The 12,459-nt window shown below is 44.4% G+C and overlaps 1 protein-coding gene across 1 annotated transcript; it reads right to left on the bottom strand.

The window, feature by feature from the left end:
• Positions 1-418: 418 nt before the first annotated feature.
• Positions 419-11,649, bottom strand: LOC123057843 (tau-cadinol synthase-like). Its single transcript, XM_044480722.1, has 9 exons — positions 11,544-11,649; positions 6,092-6,273; positions 4,830-5,091; positions 4,239-4,524; positions 3,017-3,235; positions 2,484-2,552; positions 1,168-1,273; positions 796-1,044; positions 419-703 (listed from the first exon to the last, which is right to left on the bottom strand). The coding sequence occupies exons 1-9, from the start codon at positions 11,647-11,649 to the stop codon at positions 419-421; spliced, it is 1,764 nt and encodes a 587-aa protein (XP_044336657.1).
• Between the last annotated feature and the right edge of the window lie 810 nt (positions 11,650-12,459).

The raw sequence follows: 12,459 nt of genomic DNA, 5'->3' as shown, positions 1-12,459 counted from the left end.
GTATTTTTTTGGAATATGACAGTTCTTCTGGTTGCAAATGAGAATATGACGATATTTGAACATATGTGACAATTTTCTCACGTGCATCGTGGGAAAAACATTTATTTTATATAGATAACACAGATGGAGCAGGCTCATGCATCTAAACACATGACTCACTGGGGAAAGTAAGGTTTGAATTTGCATAAGAAAACTAAGAAAAAATATGTGGAAGAATTAAACAGCCAATAGTTGCGTACTACTCCCTCTGTTCCTAAATATTTGTGTTTTTAGGGATTTCAAATGGACTACCATATACGAATGTATATAGACATATTTTAGAGTGTAGATTCGTTCATTTTGCTTCGTATGTAGTCATTTGTTGAAATCTCTAGAAAGACAAATATTTAGGAACGGAGGAAGTATAATGGTCTTAAGGCTAGATGGGCTTGAGGAATAGGCTCTCGACAGTCTCCTGAAGATGTGTACTTGTTGTGTACACGTCGTTCCTATTATCATAGAACAATGACGAGCTGCGTGCTAAATCAATAATTGGTTGCAAGGCTGGGAGAAGCGCATGATTTTCAAAGCGAGCTTTGTTCAAAATCTTCCATTCCTCTTCTATTAGTTCATCGATCCTTGCAATGGCCACCTTGTCTGTGACTCCATGCTCATGGATGTAACACTCCACGGAGCTTGCTGCATCACCCTTGCACTTCCGACGCTGTATACGGCATTGTTAATATACGTAAAGCGACATGAAGTGTTTACATATTATTATTATAATTAATCTTCAAATAATATATAAATTTATACCTTAAATGCAGCAATGTCGTTCATGAAACGTACAATCTTTCCACCTGCTATAACAACGTCGGGTACGCCAGCTGCCCAATCGAGTGACTGCTTCATTATTTTTCTATCCACGCCTGCCATCACACTCAACGATAGTGTTGGTCCGCCTACCGTTAGGCTAGTCAAATTTACTTGATCTTCAAATTTTGGCCAGTGATTATTGTGTGACCATTCGGCTTCTTGTAGATAACCGCTGACGTGATTTTGAAACTGTATTCATGGGTGCATGCAAAAGATAAGCGAAATAACTTAATCAAAAGGGCTAAAGCATAATCATGAATATATTTTCTTAATTTCAAATTTTCTAACATAGAAAGGGCATGTATGTATTACCGCTTTTCTAAGGTAGGAAACATTGTAGTCGACGTTGGCTGGCACTTCATCCTCAATATTCTTAAATGTTATCAGCAACTCCATATACAACCTCTTGAGGTACTCTGGCAGAATATCAACGGCACTTTCATCCCATCTATAGGACCAATTGTGTGTGGCACAAAAGAAAATAGTGAGACACTTCTATTAGCTTGTTTGTGCTCATAATTGTTTCTAGATGAAGACCTACTGATGGCAGATCCAGATAAAAGATCAACATCTCACTACAAGATTCTATCTCACGATTTACAAAATAAGGAAATCAGGGTTGATGGAAGAATATGCGCAAGAATCTGGCTTCATATGAGCTAACCAGAACTTTATTCTCTCTGTCGTATAACGGCTAGAGTACGCGTGAGTCAACCTGATTTGTACTGAACCCTAGATGCATATATAAAGGAGTTGTAGGCTAAGGCATAAAAGGAATATGCAAATCACAATCCAACTCACTCAGAAGCAACTATGAGCAATTTGGAAGATTGGTTCAAAGTACTCTAGATCGCCAACCATGCCGAGAACTAGAGATCGATGGGATCTTGACCCACTAGTTTATAAGTTCCTTTAGCCACCAAATACTCGTGTAATATATTTTGAGATAGTGAGAAACCGACAGCGAGGGGAGTAGGATTATTACCCACCACGGGGGCCTGAACTTGGGTAATTTTTTTGCCTTGGTCTTAACCATTGTTGCGAGATATTTTGATGTGATCCTTGTGTTGCCCCACCTCCATGACATGACCTCCCAACTATGTGCAATGGCAAACCAATCGCACATGGTTCAAAAAATACACATTTGTGCAACTGCATAGCTACATTTTGTCTTAGCGGGTATGTGGGTGATGTTGTAACGATACCATATGGTTGAAGGTCACAACCCATAACATCCTTCCCTTAATGATGCATCAAATACTAGCCAACTTCAGATACCTAGAGTACTACCTACGTTCAATGATAGCTTCTCATCTCCACATATGTGTGTCCTCAGAACCGACACATCCAGGTTACCAGTTAGTGGTAGTGGATGACCGTGAGGAGCTCAGTGACCTCATGCTTGCTATAGTTGTGCGACATAGACATATCTACGACGGGTGGTCCTTGACAGAGAAGAAATGTGTCTTCCATCCTCTAGCAACGAACCCTTGTACGTTGACGATGTAGTTGTTCCCCACCTCCCAAAAAATGCCACTTCACCTTGACTCTATGGTGGCAGCTCCTTCATCTACTAGAAACATTGTTAGATCCATGCTAACAATGGTGTATCTGTGGCGGATGTATCTTGAACTCGTCTAATTAACGACAATGGCGGGGTGTTGGCCCTACTGAGGCGACACCAGTCATCATTGTTGCTATTTTTTATTGCTAAATTCCATATTGCATACATTTCTAAATTTAGGTCATGTGCTTATAGTGTTGCATTGGAGACAAATCAGTTCCCTGTGTAGTGCATTAGACCATCTCATCAGTCAATTTTCACCATGTGTGATTTCCTTTTACATTATCTCCTACTAACTTCTAGAGGCATATAAGGTATATCCTATTCTTTGCGGTGTGTCATCTTGGAACCCTTCATATCAAATATTTGTTCATGTCTTATCCAAGATATTGTATCTATACACAATCTAGCACATCCAATTTAATTTTTTTAGTCATTATGACTGACATAATTTCAATAAAAGTTGGTTCACTATACTAAATAATTGGCCCATGCATAAATATTTGAGCTTGCAAATGGCTAATAGGAAACAACTATTAGTGTTTCATAGGTAAAGATAAATCTGATTAGTAAGAAATATAATGTCCACCACTCCACCTTTGTATGGCTTCATGTAACTTCCGACAATCATCTATGGTAGCATGAATATCATATGTGTCATCCACAGTCGTAATAAGTACAATCATCATTGCGATAATACGTCTTGGTAGTTTGAAACCTCTCTGATAATATACCACATAGGCCCAAGTGTAGCTCTCCACCACGCGACAACGAATATAACTTAGTCCAATATTTCTAGAAAAATTGTTCCACCACCTACACATTAGAATAATTAGATTTATTTCAATAATACATTTGATTGATTTAGAAAACATTGGCCCTTCTCCATGTCAGAAAAAATGGATCACACCATAAATATCAGGGGTTCCATGAGATCATGAACATAATTAGGAATAAATATATAAAAACATGCTATGTAGGATATCACTTTTAAATTCTACACATAGAAAGTATTCCATGAAAACAACAAATAAGTGTAAATTATATCTAAGTTAGGTTCAACATAGCTAGGAATATTTCTCTCTTAGACCACATCAAGTAAAATAGGATGAACAATAGGCATGCACTAGATCGTTATCCATAAGTACCCAAATCTATGGTAATGTGTAGGAAATTATTAGGCCATCAATATTGCCACAAAAATGATAGTAGGAGATAATTTTATCCAACTTAAACTTTTCATTAGTCTTTTGAGCTGTTGATGTAGGTTTTTGGATGGCTAGTATCAGAAGTATGCTACAAGCTCATTCTCATATGAGTAAGGATAGCATGTTGAAAGCACATTTGGCTAGCTTACATAAACTGTAAAACATGGAGAAATACCACCTTGAATGTTGTTGGCCCGAAAGAAAAACTATAAATTATTGTACCTTTTGTACTACTTCAATCTAAGAAAGTAAAAATATATGATTTTCAAATAAGGAAATAACATGTATTTTTTAATGAAATCACAAGAAAATATACAAGATTATATTAGAGGTAAATAAATTTCAAGATAATAATTAAAATTTAGGGCCCATTAAATATGTGAAATTGTGAAATCGTATAAAAAATAGATGGCTCAACTTTGATGTGTAATAATCAACAAATCTTTTGTTGGTAATGATTTACACTATGTATGATTTACATTATTATTATTATTATTATTATTATTATTATTATTATTATTATTATTATTATTATTATTATTATTATTATTATACCATCATCATCATCTCAATTTATCATGATTCAAAAGAGAAATAAGAGTTTAACTTACTCAGTAATCGCTTTGAGCTCCTTCAAGTGGACATGTTGTAAAAGGTTAAAATCTAGTTTTGCGAGCTCCAATAGAACTGGATTATATCCTTCCTCTTCTTTGTACTCAGAGATATAATGCAGTGTCTCTATCCTCTTACAAGCCCGTGGCAGTGGTATGTGAAGGGCCCGTTTGACTTGATTAGCTAGTGGGGTCTTCAGATCACTACCCCTCATTGATCTAAGATGACGCCTCGCAAAAGTTATGGCTTCTTCGAGTGTTGGCTCACCATGAACATGAAGATGAGCTGCATTATACAAACTTAATAGCCCCTTTGGATCATTTGATATGTCCTTACTGAAGCCCCCATCTTGGGCCTTGAATTTATTGAAAACATCTGCATCCACAAATTGTTGTCTTTGTCAGAAATCTAATGTCGTCCTTGTCAAGCTAGTTTGAGATACAGATAATGTAACTCGAAGGCATGCATACTAAGAAAATCAGCAATTAATCAAAGCTTCAAAATTCAATCAGCTGGCCAATTGTTAATCTACATCCTCTAAATGTCATGGGCGTCATCCAATGCTATGATAAATAGATACAGTTAGATACCTGGAGAAACCCAATGGCCATGCTCCCTAAGCAAGCGAAACCCTAGAGCAACTTCACTGAGGCTTGAGCTACTAAAAAATTCACTCTCCAAGATCTGGCTTAGAATAGTGTCGATCTGCTCTTTAAAGTGGTAATCTATTCCAAGATGTTGGAGTGTATCCAGTAAGCAAATTTGCGTTGCCATATTGTTACAAGACTTAAACATCATGCATACATGTTCCTTCAGTTCATTAGCTCTCACCAACATCCATTCCTCAGACTTCTGCAATTGATTGCTTAAGTTAACAAAAAAATGGATGCAATACATAGATCCATAATCAAGTTATCCAGTTTGTATCCAAATAGTGGTGGATATTTCCCACCAAAACTGCATAAATGTACTCATGTTACAAATGAATAAGACTCATAGCCATTTTTGTTTGATCACCATATGGTGTTAATGTGAGAATAATAGAAGCATGTAAATAAAATGTTTTTCTTTCTGTTATAAGAATACGAATTGTGTAATATTTTTGCAAAAACACAAGGGAAATATTTGTATGTCACTATGCACACACGATTATGGGAGTAATATTGCTAATGTTGTTATTTTGCACTAGCTATCATTTTCCTCCGGAGTAGCCCCTAAATAAATTTAGCTAGTGACATCATGTACCGATTGATTCTTAACAAAGGTGAGCCACGTCATCAGTATGATGTTTTTTTCTTACCTTTTCACACTAGCCTTTTTTCCTCAAAAAAACGGAGCACTTTTATCATATTCTTCGGGCACATCAATTTTTTTTGTTATGGGACAAGGTATCATCTAGTTATTGCGAAAGCAAGTACATTCTAATAATGTATAAATGTTGTTGTTTTGAAGAAAAAAAGTTTTTTGGCACATGGTGTGTCATGTTCCTAGGATTAACCAAAATTAATAATACGAAACGGAGCCAAAGTTCCAATTTGATTGGTAAGATGCCAGTGGGTATACTCCGTTTATTTCACAGTACAGTGCATATTAGATTTATTTTAAGTCAAAGTCTGGTGAAGTTTCAGCATGTATGCATTCAAAAAAATCAAAATAAATACAATATGAAAATATACTGAATGATAATTCTAATGATATTTATTTGGTATTATGGATGTTGCCTTTATTTATAAACTTAGTCAAACTTCACAATATTTAACTTCGAAAAAAATAATATATGCATTGTATTTTGAAATGGAGGGGGTTTGATTTAATAGCCTTGCTAGCTTGGTTTTCAACTTTTGATGTATACCTGCAGTGGTTCTGGCTCATATCCAGTAAAGAAGTCGCTCCACGGTGAGGGTTCAGAGCCGGACTGCTTTTCAGGAACGGCGGCAGCAGCCAGTGGCGAGGCCACAGACCGACGACCCTGTACAGCTGACCGGGCTCCGCCGGCGAAGCCTCCGTCAATTTTCATACAGCACAATGGTTTAGTGTTAGACTGTATTTACATGTGTATATTGTAACGTTGTATACCACCTCATTATATATATATGTGATAGGCCATCCCTAGAGGGTTGTGCCGGTTCCCCCCAAAGCCTATTGTCTTACATGGTATCACGCTAGGTTACGTCCGCTTCCGCCTAAAAACCCTAAACCGCCGCCGCCGCCACCGCCGCCGCCGCCGCGCCCGCCATCGCCGTCGCCCGACTGCTATGACGTCCGCCGCTGCGTCCGGCTCCACCGCCACCGGTTTTCTGCCGGCCTCCCTCGCGGCACTTCTCTCGAGGCCGCTGGATGCCGCCTCCCTTCAGGTGCCGATCGGGACACGGAGCGTCGGCTCCCTCTTCGCGCTCCCGCCGGCTGCTACTTCGCCCGGGCAGGCGCTTGTGGCCCACACCGCCGCCGCCCCGTCAACCGCGGCTGTCGCGCCCTCGGCCACTGCGCCGCTGGTGGCGGAGGACGTCGCGCTGGCAGGCTTCGGGGCGTCAACCGCGGCCATCGCGCCCTCTGTCACCGCGCCGGCTGCCCCTCTGACTGTCTCCACGGTGGTCTCACCTCAGCCAGTCTCCTCGATGGGATCGCAGCCGCCGCCGCCGTTTCACTTCGGCCATCTCATCACCATCAAGTTGTCGTCGGACAATTACATCTTCTGGCGCACGCAGGTTCTTCCGCTTCTTGGGAGTCACTATCTGCTTGGCTATGTCGACGGCTCTCTCCCTTTCCCTCCTGCGCTGGTTGACAGCGTGCACGGTCCGGTCTATAATCCGGCTCACCGTGTCTGGACAGGGCAGAATCAGGCGAACCTCTCCTCCACCCAGGGGTCGCTCTCTCCGGCCGTTGCTGGGCTTGTTGTCTTCGCCAAGACATCCCACGAGGCATGGACTATTCTTGAGCGCTCGTTTGCGGCACAGTCGCAGGCTCGTGTATCTGGGCTCCGTCGCCAACTTGGGGAGTGTCAGAAGCTTGACTCCACCGCCACTGAGTTCTACAACAAAGTCAAGAGTCTCGCCGACACGTTGGCCTCCATTGGACAGCCCCTCACCGACTCCGAGTTCAACTCGTTTATTGTCAATGGTCTTGATGAGGAGTATGACGCCCTAGTCGAGATCATCAATGAGAGGGGCAACTCCACGCCCATGCCAGCACACGAGGTCTTTTCACGCCTCCTGCTTACTGAGCAACGAGTCGAGACGCGCCGATCCAGGGGCAATGGCGCCCTCTTGGCAAACGCCGCCACCAAGGGTGGTCGCTCCTCTGCTTCATCCAGGGCTCCTTCGGGGCAGTCACCACCACCCGCCTCGGCCCCTCCTCCTACTGCGACGCTACCAGGGGCTGGCGGTCCACGTGTGTGCCAGCTTTGTGGTCGCGATGGGCACTGGGCCTCGAAGTGTCACAAGCGCTTCCAGCGGGGTTTTCTTGGTCTCGGCAATGACGGGAAGGATACACGCAACTTTGCTCGTCAGGTCGCCATGGCTGATCGTCCGCCGCCGCAGAAGCCACAGGGACACATTCAGTCCTACTCCATTGATCCCCACTGGTACATGGACTCTGGGGCGACAGAGCACCTGACCAGTGAGATGGGGAAGCTTCACACTCGTGAACCCTACCATGGCTCCGACAAGATCCACACCGCCAATGGAGCAGGTATGCACATCTCTCATATTGGTCAAGCATCACTTCTCACTAGACATGCCAATAGGAGTCTTCAACTTCGCAATGTTCTTCGAGTTCCATCTGTGACACGTAATCTTCTTTCAGTTCCTAAACTCACTCATGATAATAATGTGCTTTGTGAATTTCATCCTTTTGATCTTTTTATTAAGGATCGGGGCACGAGGGACATTCTTCTTAGTGGGCGGCTCTGCCAAGGTCTCTATCGTCTGGAGCATCCTGGCGTCGCTCGCGTCTTCAGTGGAGTTCGGGTATCTCCGTCACAGTGGCATGCTCGTCTTGGTCACCCGGCCACACCTATTGTCCGGCATGTTTTGCGTCGTCATGAGCTTCCTAGTGTGTCTAGTAATAAAGATGTAGCAGTGTGTGATGCTTGTCAGCAGGGGAAGAGTCATCAACTTCCCTTTTCGGAGTCCAGTCGTGAGGTGAAACATCCTTTAGAACTTGTGTTTTCAGATGTATGGGGTCCTGCTCAGACTTCTGTTAGTGGTCATAATTACTATATCAGTTTTGTTGATGCTTACAGCCGCTTTACCTGGCTTTATCTTATCAAACGTAAATCTGATGTGTTTGACATTTTTGTTCAGTTCCAAAAACATGTTGAACGCCTTCTCAAGCACAAAATTGTTCATGTTCAGTCAGACTGGGGTGGCGAGTATCGCAACCTCAACTCCTTCTTTCAGTCGCTTGGGATCACTCACCGTTTAGCATGTCCACATACACATCAGCAGAATGGTTCAGTAGAATGTAAGCATCGTCACATTGTTGAAGCTGGTCTGACTCTTTTGGCCCATGCATCTGTTTCGTTTCGTTTTTGGAGTGATGCTTTCACCACTGCATGTTTTCTCATCAATCGTACTCCCACTCGTGTTTTGAATATGAAGACTCCCATTGAAGTTCTCCTTAATGAACAACCGGACTACACCTTTTTCAAGGTGTTTGGGTATGCTTGCTGGCCCCATCTTCGTCCATATAACAAGTGTAAGCTCGAGTTTCGTTCCAAGAAGTGTGTTTTTCTTGGTTATAGCTCTCTTCATAAAGGATACAAATGTCTTTATGTGCCCACTAATCGTGTCTACATCTCTCGGGATGTTGTGTTTGATGAGCATGTTTTTCCCTTTGCCAAACTCCCTGTGTCCACTACCGAGCCACCTGTCATGCATTCATCCTCTGTTGCTTCTGACCAATTTGATGATGTTGCATATTCTCCTCTATTGTTGCCTAACCATGGTGCAGGCACTGGTCGTGGGGCTCGTTTGGAGATTCTGGAAGTGCCATCTTCCTCTTCGTCACCATCGCCTTCATCCTCGGCACCTTCTGTTGTGCATGAGGAGCACATGGCGCCCCTGCATGGCCTCGGTTTCCGTGCTCATGCACGGCCGATCGACGCCCTGGCCCGGTCGCCTCTGGCTTCTGGGCTGCCTTCGCCATCGTCGCGCCCTGCAGCCCCGCCGACTGGGCCGGCCTCCTCGGTCCCCGTCTCGCCCAGGGCGTCGGGGCAGTCATCACCAGGCCTGGCCTCGCCCGCCCCTGCCTCGCCCAGGGTGTCTGGGCCCTTCTCACCAGGGTCGGCCTCGCCTGCTCTCGCCTCGCCAAGGCCGTCTGGGCCGGTGTCACCGGAGCTGGCCTCGCCCACTCTCGGTTCGCCCATGGCCTCTGAGCCCCTGTCGTCGGGCCAGTCTTCGCCATGCAGCCCGGAGTCGTCTGTCCCGAGCTCGCCTGAGGTGATTCCTGCATCTCCGGCGACCGTCACCTCTCCATCACCTTCGCCTCCGCCGGCTCCTGCTGCTGCTCTACGTCCACATACGCGCAGTCGGAGTGGCATTTTTCAGCCTAAGCAACGTCACGATGGCACAGTTGCTTGGTTAGCGGCGTGCATGTCTGCTGCTCTCGTAGATCCATCCTCTGAGCCACGCACGTATCAAGCTGCTATGCGCATTCCTCATTGGAGAGAGGCCATGGAGCAGGAGTATCAAGCGCTTCTTCGCAATCAGACATGGACTCTTGTTCCTCCACAATCACGGGTAAATGTCATTGATTCCAAATGGGTTTTCAAAGTGAAGAGGCATTCTGATGGGTCCATTGAGCGTTATAAGGCTCGTCTGGTTGCTCGTGGTTTTCGACAGCGTTTTGGACTTGACTATGAAGACACCTTCAGTCCAGTGGTCAAGCCTACTACCATCAGACTTCTTCTCTCTCTGGCTGTTACTCGAGGTTGGTTTCTTCGTCAGCTTGATGTTCAAAATGCTTTTCTTCATGGTGTCTTGGCGGAGGAGGTTTACATGCGCCAGCCTCCGGGTTTCTCTGATCCGGATCGCCCTGATCATCTCTGTCGTCTGTCCAAGGCAATTTATGGTCTGAAGCAGGCTCCTCGTGCTTGGCATGCTCGTCTTGCAATGGCTCTTCGTGCTCATGGTTTTGCATCATCAACTGCTGACTCCTCATTGTTTTTTCTTCAAAGGCCTGAGGTTACTATGTACTTGTTGGTCTATGTAGATGATATCATTTTGGTCAGCTCCTCTCAGTCGGCTGCTACTGCGCTTGTTCGCTCACTTGGTGCTGATTTTGCGGTCAAGGACCTTGGGAAGCTTCATTACTTTCTTGGTGTGGAGGTTACTTCTCGTGATGCTGGCCTTGTTATGACGCAAAAGAAGTACTCTCTGGATTTGTTGCAGCGAGCTGGGATGCTTAAGTGCAAACCGACGACTACACCCTTGTCTACCACTGATAAGCTCAATGCTGTTGATGGTGTGCTTCTTTCTTCTTCTGATGCGACAGAGTACAGGAGTATTGTTGGTGGGCTCCAGTACTTGACGATCACGCGATCAGACATTTCCTATGTTGTTAACCGAGTCTGCCAGTATCTGCAGTCACCCCGTGACACTCATTGGTCTGCTGTTAAGCGGATTTTGCGCTATATTCGTTTCACGGTGGCTCATGGTTTGCATATTCGGCCGTCTGACTCTGGTTGTCTTTCAGCATATTCTGATGCAGACTGGGCTGACAATCCGGATGACAGGCGATCCACGGGGGGTTATGCTGTCTTCTTTGGCTCTAACCTGATTGCCTGGAGTGCTCGGAAACAGGCTACTGTCTCGCGTAGCAGTACTGAGGCTGAGTATAAGGCTGTGGCCAATGCCACATCAGAGATCATCTGGGTACAGTCCTTGCTTCAGGAGTTAAGTATACCCCAATCACAGCCTCATGTTCTTTGGTGTGATAACATCGGTGCTACATACCTTTCTACAAATCCGGTATTCCATGCCCGAACGAAACACATTGAAGTTGACTATCACTTTGTGCGTGAACGTGTCTCTCAGAAGCAACTACAGATCAAGTTTATTTCTTCCAAGGATCAACTTGCTGACATCTTCACCAAGCCATTGCCTTTGCCACAGTTTGAGACTTGCAGGCGCAATCTTACCCTTCTAGATTCATTAGAAAGTGGCTAAGATTGAGGGAGGGTGTTAGACTGTATTTACATGTGTATATTGTAACGTTGTATACCACCTCATTATATATATATATGTGATAGGCCACCCCTAGAGGGTTGTGCCGGTTCTCCCCAAAGCCTATTGTCTTACATTTAGCCATTAGTTTTCTTGGGCTTTTGGTCGCTAAGACAAAAGTTGCCTGACCTTGCCCAGACTTCATGCACACTCTGGCGCCGCCACTGGCAGCAACGGCGGATGCCATGAGAGCTTACGAGTGTCGCGCGTTGTTCTTCTTCAGGAAAAAGCTAGCGAGCTCGCTATAGTTAGCTTTGGGGAGGTATGAGAATGCATGCGTATGAGAGGCCTTTATACCCAAGGCCAGCCCCAGCCCGGGTCATTGGAATATTCATGCATAGCCGCCACCATGCATGCATCTTCTATTCTTCTAATAATTAGCAGCCGGAGTGCCGCCACTATGTATAGCCGCCACATTGTCAGGGTCACCTAAGCAAGTGCAGAGTTGGTCAAAACCCGGTGCTAAGTCGAGTGCTAACACAAAATTCGTTGGAGTCGACTATTCAACAAGCACCGGTTCTAGAGTAGCGTTGACTCCTATATATACCTGCATAGATGCGCCAATCGCCCGCGATAGCTTAGAAGCAGCTTAAGATGAGAATCTCACAGTTGGAAAAGTCGATGTGGGTTCTGACGTGTGAGGCCTACACTGCAGCGGTTTTGGATTTGTGAACTTTATCCAACGATACGCACGCTCTTAGACCTCCTACAAGTGTATCACATGAATTATCATGTCTACCAACTAAGCAATTTAGATGAAGTGACATACAATTAAATGGAGAAAGCAAGAGGGATGGGTATCATGATATGATACCGTGTCGTATTGAATGTTGTGCTATTCTGTGCCATGCATAAATATAAATGAGGTCGTCTATAATACCACCTTCAGATACTATGCACTATGAAGGTAATATCATATACATGATGCTAGTATATGACACTCCCACTACGAGCAGCCTTAGATCTCAACATTTTAGGTTCACGCATCGACTATAAA

This window comes from Triticum aestivum, chromosome 3A, assembly GCF_018294505.1.
Source record: "Triticum aestivum cultivar Chinese Spring chromosome 3A, IWGSC CS RefSeq v2.1, whole genome shotgun sequence".
Lineage (NCBI taxonomy): Eukaryota > Viridiplantae > Streptophyta > Magnoliopsida > Poales > Poaceae > Triticum > Triticum aestivum.
Note: the sequence above shows the minus strand (reverse complement) of the source record. Positions and strands in the feature narration are given on the sequence as shown.

Coding starts and splice junctions, on each gene's coding strand:
- LOC123057843 (XM_044480722.1), bottom strand. CDS start 11,649: ATGGCATCCGCCGTTGCTGCCAGTGGCGGCGCCAGAGTGTGCATGAAG. Junction 6,274..11,543: donor AAGCCCAAGAAAACTAATGG/CTAAATGTAAGA, acceptor TACAGTCTAACA/CTAAACCATTGTGCTGTATG. Junction 704..795: donor ACGACATTGCTGCATTTAAG/GTATAAATTTAT, acceptor TGCCGTATACAG/CGTCGGAAGTGCAAGGGTGA.